Here is a 15732-nt window from a genome sequence, read left to right on the forward strand (position 1 = left end):
AAAAAATTAAAACCTAACTTTTTAATTTTTCAAGAATTTGGCTTGGTTATTTTTTTTAAAAAAAAAGATAACAATGCAAAAAATTTAGAAGTGAAATGAAAATATATAGGTTTAATATTTAAAAATAAAAAATAAAAAATCAAATAATTATCAAAGGAGATATTATTAACCAAATCTTTTTAAAAAAGTTTTTAAACATTTTATTTTAATTTTTATAGTTTGACATGAATCTTGAAAATTAAGGAACTTGTAGATAGAAATATTTTTTTATAAGCTTAATTTAAAAAGAAAAAAAAGAAAGAAATAAAAAGTAGGGAAACCTAAATTATTTATTTACTAATTCCAATATTTTGTATATTATGTATTGAAAACCATATGTTGATGAATATTTTTGGTTGAGAGAGAGAGAGAGATGAGATGAGATGAGATGAGATGAGATGTGATTGTGGGTAGAAGGAGAAGACAAAATGATTATGAGGTGTGCCCTAGAAAAAGGGCATTGAAAAGTTTGCAAAGGATTGCTTATATTCTCTCATTCATTACTCTTTTGACATTGGGTATAGCCTTTTTGAAATCACACCCTCAAATCTCAATCTCAAACAAAAATTATATTAAAATTTGTCTTCCAATTATTACTTGACTTTTGACATTATTAGCTACCCTTTTTTGACATGAGCCATTACCCTACAAAACCCTCCACATATCACCTTTCATGAACTTCTCTTATTAAGGTTGCATTTCATATCCTTCCTATTGTCAAAAAAAAATAATAATAATAATAATAATAACACTTCTTTTCTTTCTCTGTCATAGATTGAAAAAATCAAATTGATGTCGGGTTGTAAAATTTTAAAGGTTTACTGGCTAATCTACTGAACAATGGTTGTTTTAGTGGAAAAATCAACTCCGACCGACCGGTGTTCACCCCAACTATAATATATAAGAGGTTGTTTGGGCCACCAATTTCAAGTGTGATCAAGTCCACTTCACATTTGAGATTTAGTTCGTATTATTTTAATTATTATAATTTACAATTGTGTATGATATTACTTTATCAAATTTCTATTTATTACTGTTTTTAATTATTATTTTATGTGCATTATCTCTTCTCTTTTTGTTACATTATTTACTATTTTTCTTCTTCTCATACTAAACTAGCCTAGTTACGATTTATTATAACTCAAACGTTTTAAATATATTGCTATGAACCAGTAATCATAACAAATACTTCCTACAATAATCAACTCAATGCCTTAAACGTTCTCTAAATTATTTTCATAAGTATTATGTGTCTTTCAAAATGTGACAAATTAGGACATTAAGTATTCTCGTGAAACAACACTAGCTATTTCTACGATAATGTAATGCATTATTCTTCTTCTTATTATTGCTAATTTGGATAATGTCCCCCCTCCCCAATTAATTTTTAAAAATAAGTCTTGAAGAAAAAAAGTTTACCATCTAGTTAGAATAATAAGTTTCAAAACTACTTTATAATTACAATAATAATAATAATAATAATAAATTGATAAAACCATGTTGGTAGCTTTTTATTTTAATATTCCATCCACCAACAAGATGCAAGATCCAATATTCCTATGGAAAAAGAATTGAAAAGAATATTTTGAGCACTCAAGAACCTAAGCCTTGCTTTATTGGAACAACCTTTTGTTTAATTTATATAATAGAGAGCTATTAATTTTAAATTTAAAATATATTATATGTAGGGATTTTATATTATACACAATTGAGTTTGTGTGGACCTTTGATGGTGCTTTTGGACTGTGTGTGTGAATCAAATCACATAGATATTTGAGCTAACAAATCCATCATTTTTGACCTTATAGATTGTGTTATCATTTTAGGTCCCCTCACCATTTTCACTCCATAATCATAAGAATTTTGAAACAATTTTCTCTCTCTCTCTCTCTCTTTTTTTTTTTATCTTTAATTATATTTTTGAAGAAAACATTTAGGTGTTCTTTTTTCTTTTTAATATTATCTAATACTACTTATTACTCCCATTCATTAATTGACACGTCATCAAAGTTTTTAGCTATTGTATTTAGGGTATGTTTGAAATGACTTTTAAATGCTTAAAATATTTATTTTAAATGAAAAAGAAATGCATTTTCAAGCAATACTCATTCGAATGGACCTCTAGAACTCGAACAATAGTCTAATACTAGTATTCAAAAAATGCTTATTAGTGTGTTTACTTTGATTAATAGTGATCACTTAAGTAACTTAGCTTCAACAATCAAATTAAGTATGACAAAAAATGTAATTAATTATGTAAAAGTATCGATGGATATCTTGAAATGTTTATATCGTATATGACTACATGAGTGATACTTAAAGAGACGCTTATGACACCATTAAATTTAGAAAAATCTCGATAAAGTAGGATTCATGTATCGTGTCATAGACCACGAGATAGGAATGTTGTCCCATGATATGTAGAGAAATAACGAGAAGAAATAGATTTCCAGATATTCCTATATTTATTGAAATTCTTTAGTTTTTAAGATCTATTTAAAGTTGAAATTTTTTAATAAGCATCATTTTTTTCCCTAAATTTTGGTATTTAAATGATTTATATGTTTTGACTCTGAAATCTAAACAATGACTTCTCAATGTTTTCAAATGCAAATGGAAAGGGGTATGATTCCCAAAAGTGTTTTCTTTTTCTTTGTGTATTAAGAAATGAAAACAAAACTATGAACCACTAGCTATTGTGGTTGTGGGAATAAACATATTCAAAATTTTGGATTTGACAATACTTTAAATTTTAGGGAATCTAATTGGGGTTTTCAGCTTACTAATGCAAACAATTACTTTTGGGACAAGAACTTATTCATATTCAATACATAGTGGAAACAATTTCACTTTTGTTTATTAAATAAATTATATTATTCAAAAGTTTTAAATCTATCCCAAAAAAAAAAAAAAAGTTAATAAATAATCAAAATTTCAAAGGCTTTTATTTTAATAATAATTGAATTATATATAATTTGAGGATGATATTATTGTAGTTAATGATTATCTTATAACTTAGATTATACAATATCTTGATATTAATGTTAAATATGAGTTTTAATTTTATTATACTTTAAATTTGGATCTCGAAGTCATCAAAGGGTTAGGTTAAAATATGATGTCATAGAGTTTTGCTTTGCTTCTAAGAAGCCTTCACTTTCACTTGCTCAATTTCAATTTCCACCAAATGTCAAAGTTTGACCTTTTTTTTTTTTATGGTTTATTTTCTCAACAATCATATTCTACTCTACGTAAATCAAACCATCTCAAAATATACATACATAACTAACCAAAAAAAAAAAAGTAGTCGAACTTTTTTTATATACCATATTCATGCATTTATGATTCATGTAACGGTACTGATAATATCTCTAAAAGTGTTTTATTTTTTACGTAACTCATGTTTGATAACGGATAAATATTTTCGTTTTCCTTGTAATGGACCAAGAAGAGAGGCATGTCAAGTATCCGCTTGGGATCATATATTCTTATGACTATTTTGGATGTGCAATTCAATTTCAGTATATTCTATTTTAGTTGAAAAATGTAGTGAGATGTGTTTTGGGTAGTGTAAGTGATCAAGGGATAGTAGCTCGTATTATAGGAGGAAACTTTGGGAGACTCTTATAGTGATGGAAGGTTTTCTTGATCTTTTGGTTTGAGTTAGTTTTTCTTATTATCTCTTCCAGTATGTCGAGTATGACTGCGCTATTATATTAATATGAAGAATGTCATTTATGAGCTGAATAGTTTAGTTGAGGAGCTTTTTGTTTGAGGTTGCTCAAGTTATGTCTATGATGTTTGTGAGCAACGAATGGAATATTGTATTGTCTTGCTCGAGCAACGATGTTTTCGGTAATTTTATGGAACTTGTTTCATTAATTAATCTCTCTTTAATTAAAGATACGAGTGAGATTCATTTTAGTTTGCCTATTTGATTCTTAATTGCTATATCTTTTAGGAGGCTCGTGTTTAGGAACTTTTACGTATTTCTTGAAATTCATGCTTCTTTCTTGTAGGAAAAAGTATTACAAAATGTTATAATTAGTTAATACATATATAATATGCCAAAGTTTAAAACACAATAAAGTCTAATATATATTCCAAAGGATAAGTAAAGCATGTGCTTATTTGGTATATATCACACTTCATCTAATACTAAGGTGTGTCAGTGATGATAATTTAGTTCCCATGAAATCAAAGTCATACATTTTTCTTCCTTAACATTGTCACATGACTGGTAGAATTATATATTTATATTTAATTTTATTTTCTCTTCCATATACATCTATATAAAACTATATATATGCATCTTTTTAATATAAATTTTCATCTAAAAGACGAGAAGGAAAATGATACACATAGATATTTTGGAGAGCCAACTTGATTTGACAATTCTTAAAAGATCTACGTGAACAAAATCCAAAAGAATTAGTTGAAAAAGTAATTTAAAAATAATTAGAACAACTTTTTTTCGAGTTGAAAATTTCTTCAAAATGTTTATTACTTCAATGTTAATCAAAGTCTTGTTTAGTAACCATTTCGTTTTTTTTTTTAATTAAGTCTATTTCCTTTCTATGTTTTACAATAATTTACATCTTTATTAAAAACAAAAATATATTTTTTTTTTAGCTTTCAAATTTTAACTTGGTTTTTTAAACTAATGTTAGAATATAGATAACAAAGGAAGATAAAGACGTTGGAGGTCAAAATAGTGTCATTTATTAAAAAACGAAATCTTAATGTTTAATCTTATATTTTGTAAACGTTACTTTCCTACTATTGAAATTAATTTTAAGATAACTTAAAAGGTATTTTTATTTATTTTCTTTGGCAAGTACAAGCTTGTTTTTATGTCTAAGAAATTGGTAAAAAGTTCAAATATTTGTTTAAAAATTAAAAATCAATGTGTATTATAAAAAAAAAAAAAGAAAAAAAGGAATTTTAGGTATACAAAAAATAATAAAGAAGACCTAAAATTTTCAAAAAACCAAACGTATTTAGAGCATTAAATTGACGCGTGAAAGCCACGGCGTAAAGATGTCCAACTCCATGGGGCAGTCGGGCAGACACTCAAAGCGTAACAAGTCCTACGGTCAGCCTCTCAAGTCAAACTGTAACGACCCAACTCTTTATACTAAGCTGAGGTCGTTACTGAAACGGAACAATGACAAGAGACACTTTTTTGAAACGAGGGAAGAATAAATTTTCATTAAAAACGGAATATTAAAACACTGAAACATAAACGCGGAAGCAAAACTGAGTCCCCATATGGCATGTCACGGATCCTTCTCTGTCGCTCGCCAGCTTTCCTCTACCTTTACCTTCGCCTGAAATGTTAAACATAGAAAGAGTGAGTATAAACATATACTCAGTAAGGGACCTACTACTAGTCCCGCTAGGTGTCTGTTAACTTCCCATTAGAGTCCTGAAAATGGTACCCAATCTCTGGCACGTTCCCGAACACGTGCAACATGCGCTCCCGTAGGAACGAAAATCTGGTCTTCGGTGTCCCGGGGGAGCACCTAGGACATGCTGGTCTGTAGTGAACCCGGGGGTAACACTAAGACAATCGGGATGCGAGGACCCCGTCGAATCACTCGAATCATATCTATATACATGCTAGACTGGCGTCCCGTCGAACCACACAGTCCTAAATAGGTGGTGATCCCGAAGGACACCCATGCAGGTACGACTCTAATAGACAAAGTTAACAGAACACCCTATCCATAGCATGTAGCATAACATAACATCATAACATGGCATGAGTATTAATCTTAACGTCCTTAATCATGTGATTAATATATCATGCATTAACAATCATCAACATCAATCTATCAGTCCTTAACATAACATCAGTCATCATCATCAATCATCAACATAATAATCTCAGTCATCATCATCAACATCAACTATCATCATAATCTCAGTATAATCATTATCATCAAATTATGCATCTTAGTTACCATCAATGCATAATCATAATTACATGCGGTCTCTTGAATTCAGTTCGAAGGTCTAGTAGGAGAATCTCTTACCTGGAGATTTTAGCCAAACAAGGTACTCCCTAGTTGACAGTAAAATTCTCCAATTAACTTGATCCTAATCATAAAAGGAACACTTAGTATCTTAATTAATGAGATTAGCAATTGGCTAACATCCAAAAATCCTCCCAAATTAATTAACTTTCTAAAAATTGGGGTTGAAACCAATTCAACCTTGATTGGGAAAAATCCAAGATTTAGATCTTAAAAAGTTTAGTCAATTGAACCTTTAAAGAAACCTCAAATAGATCCAAAATTAAATTAATAAAATATTAATTTAATTTTTATTGGCTTACCAAGGTTACTCAGATGGAGGTTGGAAAATCCTCTTATCCTTGATGAAAAATTCATCACTTTAAATCCTCAAGCTTCCAAAGAGACCAATCTTAACTTCAACTGAGGCGGCGACAGCAGAGGGTTATCTTAGAGAAGAAGATAAAGAACCTTTTTCTTTTTCCTTTAATTCCATCTTAAGCATTCCAATGCTATTTATAGACCCAAATAATAACAATAATAATAATTATTATTATTATTTCCTTTTCCTTTTAGGATATATATATATATATATATAATACCAAAAAATATACATATATCTTTATTCCCATTATCTTTCCTAAATCAATGCCTTAATCTTAGGCATTTATAACCATTAGTAATAATAATAATACTTCTTTATTATTATTATTTTTCTCTCACCAAAATCTACAATAAATATATATTTATTTAAACCATTATTCTCTCTTATAAATATATATCTTTTTCGTCCAATCAAAATCAATCATCTCTCTCTTCATGAATTATTTTCTTTTTCAAATAAATATAATTATATTCCATAATATAATTAACTACACTTTTCCAAATTATTAATTAAATATATATATCCATATATATATACTCAATTAATTACAATTCCGCCAAAACTAACTTTTCCCTCCAAAATCTCAAATTAACTTAAGTCCTCAATTAATTTAATCAATCAAATCTTTTCTAATAAATCACTTATAACTTCCAAAATGAATTATCTTAACTCAACCATAACAACTTCACTCCATAAACAATATTTATCTTTCTACAGAATAATTAATTATCATCCACAATAATTAATTATTATTTACCTTTCTTCCAAAATAATTAATTATCTTCCACAATAATTAATTATTATTTATCTTCTCCAAAAATAATTAATTATCTTCCACAATAATTAATTAGTATTTATCTTTCTCCAAAAATAATTATTAATTATCTTCCACAATAATTAATTATTATTTATCTTTCTCCAAAATAATTATTAATTATCTTCCACAATAATTAATTATTATTTATCTTTCTCCAAAATAATTATCCTTTTACAAATAATTATATTTTCCCAAAATATAATTATTTTACTTTTTCTCCCTTACCAAATATCTTTTCTCCAAAATACAATTACCTTTTCCTTAAATAGTTATATTTTAACAAATATAAATATCTTTTCCTTTAACATAATAATTATATGTATATAACTTTCGATATGAATTATCTTAACCCAACCATAGCAACTCCACTCCATAATCAAGATTTATCTTTCTACAGAATAATTAATTATTTCCCACAATAACTAATTATTATTTATCTTCCTCCAAAATAATTAATTATCTTCTACAATAATTAATTATTATTTATCTTTCTCCAAAATAATTAATTATCTTCCACAATAATTAATTATTATTTATCTTCTCCAAAGTAATTAATTATCCTTTTACAAATAATTATATTTTCCCAAAATATAATTATTTTACTTTTTCTCCTTTAATAAATATCCTTTCTCCAAAATACAACTATCTTTTCCTTAAATAATTTTATTTCAACAAATATAATTATCTTTTCCTTTAACATAATAATTATATATATATTTCCACGTATACATATAATTATCAAATCTCCAACAAACTTTCCACCCTACGGTTTAATTAAATAACGTCCATAATTATTTAATTAAATTCAACTTCAACAACACTAAAATCCACAACTTTACTTAATCCTCTTAACCTACCATTTAATAAAAACTCAACAAACACCACGTGTCAAAACCTCTAATTAATTAAATATTCATCCAAGAAATATTTAATTAATTTTAATTCCCACTTAAATCAAATAATTCTCATTAAATGGATTCAAAATAACGCCCAATAAATTAAATCTAGATAAACAAAATTAAGATAACTGACTCCAAAATTATCTAAATTTTTGGGGCGTTACAATCTTCCCTCCTTTAACAACTTTCGTCCTCGAAAGTTCTAATCTTTGAACAACTTGGGATACTTGGCTCTCACGTCTTAATTAATAACAAATTCTACCGAATTCCAAAATCTTTAATTAAATATACACACCCATGTATATATATTTAATTAATCTAACACAAAACACCAAATACATTCCTTAACTTCTAATTCCACTTAATGTAACACCCATAATAAGTTCCTTAAATTTATGGGGTGTTACAATCTTCCCTCGCTAAGAAACTTTCGTCCTCGAAAGTTTTAGTCCTTGAACAATTTCGAGTATCGAGCTCCCTTGTCATACTCTTGTTCCTAAGTAGCCTTCTCAACTTGGTAACTCTGCCATAAACTTTTTCCTAAGTGCAACTCTCATGTTGCGCAAAGCTTCGCTTCTCTTGACAAAATATTACTTTTCTCAAATACTTTTCTTCTCTTTACACTTATTCAAGTAAAACTTAATTCATAAACCTTCAAAAACTACGTTCTATTTTCCAACTTCAAACTTCGACCAAAAAGGTATTCTCCACCATTTAGCAATCTTTAGAAGTCACTAATTTCTCTTTTCTTGTTTGATAAAGTTCAAACTCATGTCCAACTATTGCTTTCTTTAATGACATCAACTTAACTAGTTATTCTAAAGAAATTCGTTATTTCATCACTTGTACTTTAAACTAGATGTAACTTATCCTTCATGGTAAACTCAAAACAATTTCTTGAAATCTCACCAAAATAACTATGCACTAAAGTTTACTTTGTTCCTTCTCCAGCAACTCAATTCTAAACACCGTCAAATGTGTTTGATATACTTGAACTTAACCATGCCTTTAGTTTCCTTTAAAACCACCAACATAACTAATGTCTTAGATATCCAGCCACAAAGCAGTTCATCACGCTGAACACGTCCAACTCTTTTGCCTACTTAATCACCTCATTGAGCACCTCTACGTGACAACGTTTTTTCTTAAACTTTACCACCAAAGCGATCACCATGTAAATCATAACATTCATGCAGTTCTAGTTTAATACAGGCAAGGTCACGTGCATATTCATAATCATGTATCATAAAATACATACCTGGCGAGTGACGAAGGACCGTAATAGCCATAGGGACAAAAATCAAAGACTCACATCGTAAGTTAGTCTACAGAACCTAAAAGCTGACGCTCTGATACCAACTGTAACGACCCAACTCTTTATACTAAGCTGAGGTCGTTACTGAAACGGAACAATGACAAGAGACACTTTTTTGAAACGAGGGAAGAATAAATTTTCATTAAAAACGGAATATTAAAACACTGAAACATAAACGCGGAAGCAAAACTGAGTCCCCATATGGCATGTCACGGATCCTTCTCTGTCGCTCGCCAGCTTTCCTCTACCTTTACCTTCGCCTGAAATGTTAAACATAGAAAGAGTGAGTATAAACATATACTCAGTAAGGGACCTACTACTAGTCCCGCTAGGTGTCTGTTAACTTCCCATTAGAGTCCTGAAAATGGTACCCAATCTCTGGCACGTTCCCGAACACGTGCAACATGCGCTCCCGTAGGAACGAAAATCTGGTCTTCGGTGTCCCGGGGGAGCACCTAGGACATGCTGGTCTGTAGTGAACCCGGGGGTAACACTAAGACAATCGGGATGCGAGGACCCCGTCGAATCACTCGAATCATATCTATATACATGCTAGACTGGCGTCCCGTCGAACCACACAGTCCTAAATAGGTGGTGATCCCGAAGGACACCCATGCAGGTACGACTCTAATAGACAAAGTTAACAGAACACCCTATCCATAGCATGTAGCATAACATAACATCATAACATGGCATGAGTATTAATCTTAACGTCCTTAATCATGTGATTAATATATCATGCATTAACAATCATCAACATCAATCTATCAGTCCTTAACATAACATCAGTCATCATCATCAATCATCAACATAATAATCTCAGTCATCATCATCAACATCAACTATCATCATAATCTCAGTATAATCATTATCATCAAATTATGCATCTTAGTTACCATCAATGCATAATCATAATTACATGCGGTCTCTTGAATTCAGTTCGAAGGTCTAGTAGGAGAATCTCTTACCTGGAGATTTTAGCCAAACAAGGTACTCCCTAGTTGACAGTAAAATTCTCCAATTAACTTGATCCTAATCATAAAAGGAACACTTAGTATCTTAATTAATGAGATTAGCAATTGGCTAACATCCAAAAATCCTCCCAAATTAATTAACTTTCTAAAAATTGGGGTTGAAACCAATTCAACCTTGATTGGGAAAAATCCAAGATTTAGATCTTAAAAAGTTTAGTCAATTGAACCTTTAAAGAAACCTCAAATAGATCCAAAATTAAATTAATAAAATATTAATTTAATTTTTATTGGCTTACCAAGGTTACTCAGATGGAGGTTGGAAAATCCTCTTATCCTTGATGAAAAATTCATCACTTTAAATCCTCAAGCTTCCAAAGAGACCAATCTTAACTTCAACTGAGGCGGCGACAGCAGAGGGTTATCTTAGAGAAGAAGATAAAGAACCTTTTTCTTTTTCCTTTAATTCCATCTTAAGCATTCCAATGCTATTTATAGACCCAAATAATAACAATAATAATAATTATTATTATTATTTCCTTTTCCTTTTAGGATATATATATATATATATATATATAATACCAAAAAATATACATATATCTTTATTCCCATTATCTTTCCTAAATCAATGCCTTAATCTTAGGCATTTATAACCATTAGTAATAATAATAATACTTCTTTATTATTATTATTTTTCTCTCACCAAAATCTACAATAAATATATATTTATTTAAACCATTATTCTCTCTTATAAATATATATCTTTTTCGTCCAATCAAAATCAATCATCTCTCTCTTCATGAATTATTTTCTTTTTCAAATAAATATAATTATATTCCATAATATAATTAACTACACTTTTCCAAATTATTAATTAAATATATATATCCATATATATATACTCAATTAATTACAATTCCGCCAAAACTAACTTTTCCCTCCAAAATCTCAAATTAACTTAAGTCCTCAATTAATTTAATCAATCAAATCTTTTCTAATAAATCACTTATAACTTCCAAAATGAATTATCTTAACTCAACCATAACAACTTCACTCCATAAACAATATTTATCTTTCTACAGAATAATTAATTATCATCCACAATAATTAATTATTATTTACCTTTCTTCCAAAATAATTAATTATCTTCCACAATAATTAATTATTATTTATCTTCTCCAAAAATAATTAATTATCTTCCACAATAATTAATTAGTATTTATCTTTCTCCAAAAATAATTATTAATTATCTTCCACAATAATTAATTATTATTTATCTTTCTCCAAAATAATTATTAATTATCTTCCACAATAATTAATTATTATTTATCTTTCTCCAAAATAATTATCCTTTTACAAATAATTATATTTTCCCAAAATATAATTATTTTACTTTTTCTCCCTTACCAAATATCTTTTCTCCAAAATACAATTACCTTTTCCTTAAATAGTTATATTTTAACAAATATAAATATCTTTTCCTTTAACATAATAATTATATGTATATAACTTTCGATATGAATTATCTTAACCCAACCATAGCAACTCCACTCCATAATCAAGATTTATCTTTCTACAGAATAATTAATTATTTCCCACAATAACTAATTATTATTTATCTTCCTCCAAAATAATTAATTATCTTCTACAATAATTAATTATTATTTATCTTTCTCCAAAATAATTAATTATCTTCCACAATAATTAATTATTATTTATCTTCTCCAAAGTAATTAATTATCCTTTTACAAATAATTATATTTTCCCAAAATATAATTATTTTACTTTTTCTCCTTTAATAAATATCCTTTCTCCAAAATACAACTATCTTTTCCTTAAATAATTTTATTTCAACAAATATAATTATCTTTTCCTTTAACATAATAATTATATATATATTTCCACGTATACATATAATTATCAAATCTCCAACAAACTTTCCACCCTACGGTTTAATTAAATAACGTCCATAATTATTTAATTAAATTCAACTTCAACAACACTAAAATCCACAACTTTACTTAATCCTCTTAACCTACCATTTAATAAAAACTCAACAAACACCACGTGTCAAAACCTCTAATTAATTAAATATTCATCCAAGAAATATTTAATTAATTTTAATTCCCACTTAAATCAAATAATTCTCATTAAATGGATTCAAAATAACGCCCAATAAATTAAATCTAGATAAACAAAATTAAGATAACTGACTCCAAAATTATCTAAATTTTTGGGGCGTTACACAAACCCTACTTTCTTTTCTTTTTCTTTTTCTCTAGACAAATGGTTAAAATCACACCGAAATATTAATGGTTATTGTCCAAAAGGAGACTCGGCTTCAATTTTTTTTATACGATTATTATAAATTTGAAAGTTCACTTTTAAGTTTTAACGGTCGTATAAGTTTGAAAACTTAATTTTTATTATTGAAAATTTGTGGGTGTAATTTAATTAAATTAAAGTAGATTTCAACGATTCTTCATTTTGAGATATTATTTTAAATGATAAAACTTCTGAAAATGTTTATGAATATAGCAAAGATCATAATTTATCTATGATAGACATAGATAGGAGCCTATCTTGGTTTATCATCGTCCATCTTAGATAGATATATTTTCTAAATATTTTAGGTTCGGTTTGAAAGATAATCCTTTTTTATGAATATTATTTTATCAATTATTATTATTAATTTTATAAAATTGAAGGAAAAAAAAAAAAGAGGAAAATTCTTGGTTCCTTCTGTCAAACCAAACCAAGGGAATGGCATCCTCTTCTTCTCTACTTATGTGGGCTGTTGGCCATTTTCTCACCAACTCACTCACCACTAACACTCCTCCTTTCATTATTATTAGTATTATTTATTTTGAATAATCTTGTTTCTACATATTATATTCTTTCTAAGTTGACAAATTAAATAAACAGTCATCTAAAGGGAGATTCTTGTGTAAAGTTGTATTTTATGGAGTTTTATTTGGTAGATAAATCATGCTTGTTGTTGCTTCAACGATTAAAACATCGTCCATTCTTTCTAAAGTTTCTTTTTAGGTAACAAACCTCAGAGCAACTCCTAATAAAATTACAACCAAGAGTCAAAGTGCAATGACAACAAGAACTATAGAGGAGTAGTTTAATTTATCCTTTCAAAGCCTTCGTCAAAAGTAGTGCACCTACTATATTTGTGACAATGCTTCACATGGGAGAACTAGAAAGCAAATATCATCTTGGACTCAAACAACCTCGTCAATAAAGAAAGAGACTTTCTATAAGATTCACTATTACGTTATTAAGATAAAGTTAATCAACCTCCAAACTATCAGTCTTGATCACATTATGATGACTATTGAAGAGAGTAAGACTATGAAGGCTATCATAAATTTTCGTCAATTCTAAAACCTCGATTGCACTACATCTTGGTATAGATGTATTTCCAATTAGGTGGAAATGACACAAATGATATGAAGAATTTTTACTGTATATGATCATGTCCCAAACGACATGAGTATTTAGTTTTAATTTGACTTTTACACGAAGAAAATGTACAAGTATGAGATATGTAAAGGTTGTTATAAAAATGATTTGAAAAGTAAAATGGATAGATGATCATCCCATGGGTTAACCCTTTGAAATATTTAAAACAACTTGAAATATATGAAAAGGAAAAGAAGAAGAAAACTTCAACAATTACAAAACCCCACCAAGAATAATAAAGTGAAGACTTTTGAGAGATGGAAGAAAAAAAAATTATTATAAAGTGAGAAAAAGAGAGAAAATAGGCAGAAAACAACAAAAACATTTCATACACAACCAAAAGCCTAAACATTTTCCACTTTTTTTTTTTTTCCTTTTTCTTTTTCTTCCTCCATTCTCCTCCCCTTTTCCCTCATCAAAAACCCTTCTTTCTCACTCTTCCCCCTCTTTCTCTCTCATCCCCTCCAATCAAAACTCACCCCCTCAATTCCTCCATCTTCTTCTTCTTCTTCTTCTTCATCTTCTCTCTGTTTTGCCAGTTTCAGAGAAGTGGGTTTGTGTGTGTTGTTTTGTAATTTGTATTACATTTCTTAAGAAACCCCATCAATGGAAATCACTTCATCTTCAACCTCAACAACAAGATCATCCCATGAAAGAGAAACAAACCCTTCTCCTAATACTTCCCCTAACAGTACCACCATCAACTCCAATCCTCCTCCTCCTCCTCCTCCTAAGCTTCTTCCTAGATCTGATTCAAATCCTTATCCCACAACTTTTGTTCAAGCTGATACTTCCAATTTCAAGCATGTTGTTCAAATGCTCACTGGCTCATCGGAATCTCCCCGGCCACCGCAACACCCACCAACCCCATCTTCAAAACCTTGTTCTGTTCCTCCTTCTTCTCAAGACCCTTTTCAATCTTCCAAGAACTTCCCGATTCCTCCCATCAAAACCGCCCCTAAGAAACAACAAAGTTTCAAGCTCTATGAACGAAGAAATCACCTCAAAAATAGTCTCATGATCAATACCCTAATCCCCAATTTCTCCGGTTCTGGAGCGGCAGCGGGTTTTTCTCCTCGCAACGTTGAGATTCTCTCTCCTAGTATCCTTGACTTTCCTTCTCTTGCTCTTAGTCCTGTTACGCCGTTGAATGATGACCCGTTGTTTGATAAATCGTCGTCGTCCCCGTCGCTAGGAAGCTCGTCGGAGGAAGAGAGAGCGATTGCTGAAAAGGGGTTTTACTTGCATCCATCGCCGATGAATACACCTAGAGCCGCTGACCCGCCGCAGCTTCTTTCTCTGTTTCCAGAAACTTCGCCTAGGGTTTCTGGATCATCATCTTCTTCATAACGAAATCGAGGGTTTGTTTGTTTGTTTGATTTGTAGAGATTTGTAACTTCTTGATTGATTTTTCTCCAACCCCAAATGAAAAGATGATCGGTTGATGAATCAATTAACAGGGCTTGGGTTTGGTGAATTGATTGATTCTCTTGAGATTTGTTGACAAAAAGGAAAAAGAAATTACAAACAAGAGAAGAGAGAGATGTTAGTGTTACGAATTTTCGATGTACAATTTGATGAGAAAATCCATTTGGAAATGGTAAAAAGCCTGAACTGAATTCAACTTGGATTTTTGTGTTATGAACCATTTTCATTTTCCCGTTTATTTTTCTTTTAGACTTTCCCGGAAAGTTGGTGAGAAATTTTTTTTTGTTGCGTTTGTTTTGAGTGGTAACCGCAAAGGCCATTGTAAGGTGGGGGATCCAACTATTTTTGAATTCGCATCAATTTTCCTTCAATCAATTTATACCCTTTTAA

General features: G+C 29.4%; 1 protein-coding gene and 1 long non-coding RNA gene across 2 annotated transcripts; one reads left to right on the forward strand and one right to left on the reverse strand.

Annotated features, from left to right (window-relative positions):
* Nucleotides 1–9582: 9582 nt before the first annotated feature.
* Nucleotides 9583–10904, reverse strand: LOC127150332 (uncharacterized). The gene is made up of 3 exons (XR_007822609.1): nucleotides 10743–10904; nucleotides 10441–10504; nucleotides 9583–9732 (listed from the first exon to the last, which is right to left on the reverse strand). It is a non-coding gene; the product is annotated as an uncharacterized LOC127150332 (long non-coding RNA).
* Nucleotides 10905–14174: 3270 nt separating this feature from the next.
* LOC103493481 (VQ motif-containing protein 4) lies at nucleotides 14175–15555 on the forward strand. The gene has a single exon (XM_008454225.3). It carries the CDS (start codon nucleotides 14521–14523, stop codon nucleotides 15262–15264), a length of 744 nt encoding a protein of 247 aa, XP_008452447.1. The 5' UTR covers nucleotides 14175–14520; the 3' UTR covers nucleotides 15265–15555.
* The last annotated feature ends 177 nt before the right edge of the window (nucleotides 15556–15732 follow it).

This window comes from Cucumis melo, chromosome 7 (genome assembly GCF_025177605.1).
Source record: "Cucumis melo cultivar AY chromosome 7, USDA_Cmelo_AY_1.0, whole genome shotgun sequence".
NCBI lineage: Eukaryota > Viridiplantae > Streptophyta > Magnoliopsida > Cucurbitales > Cucurbitaceae > Cucumis > Cucumis melo.

Coding starts and splice junctions, on each gene's coding strand:
- LOC103493481 (XM_008454225.3), top strand. CDS start 14,521: ATGGAAATCACTTCATCTTCAACCTCAACAACAAGATCATCCCATGAA.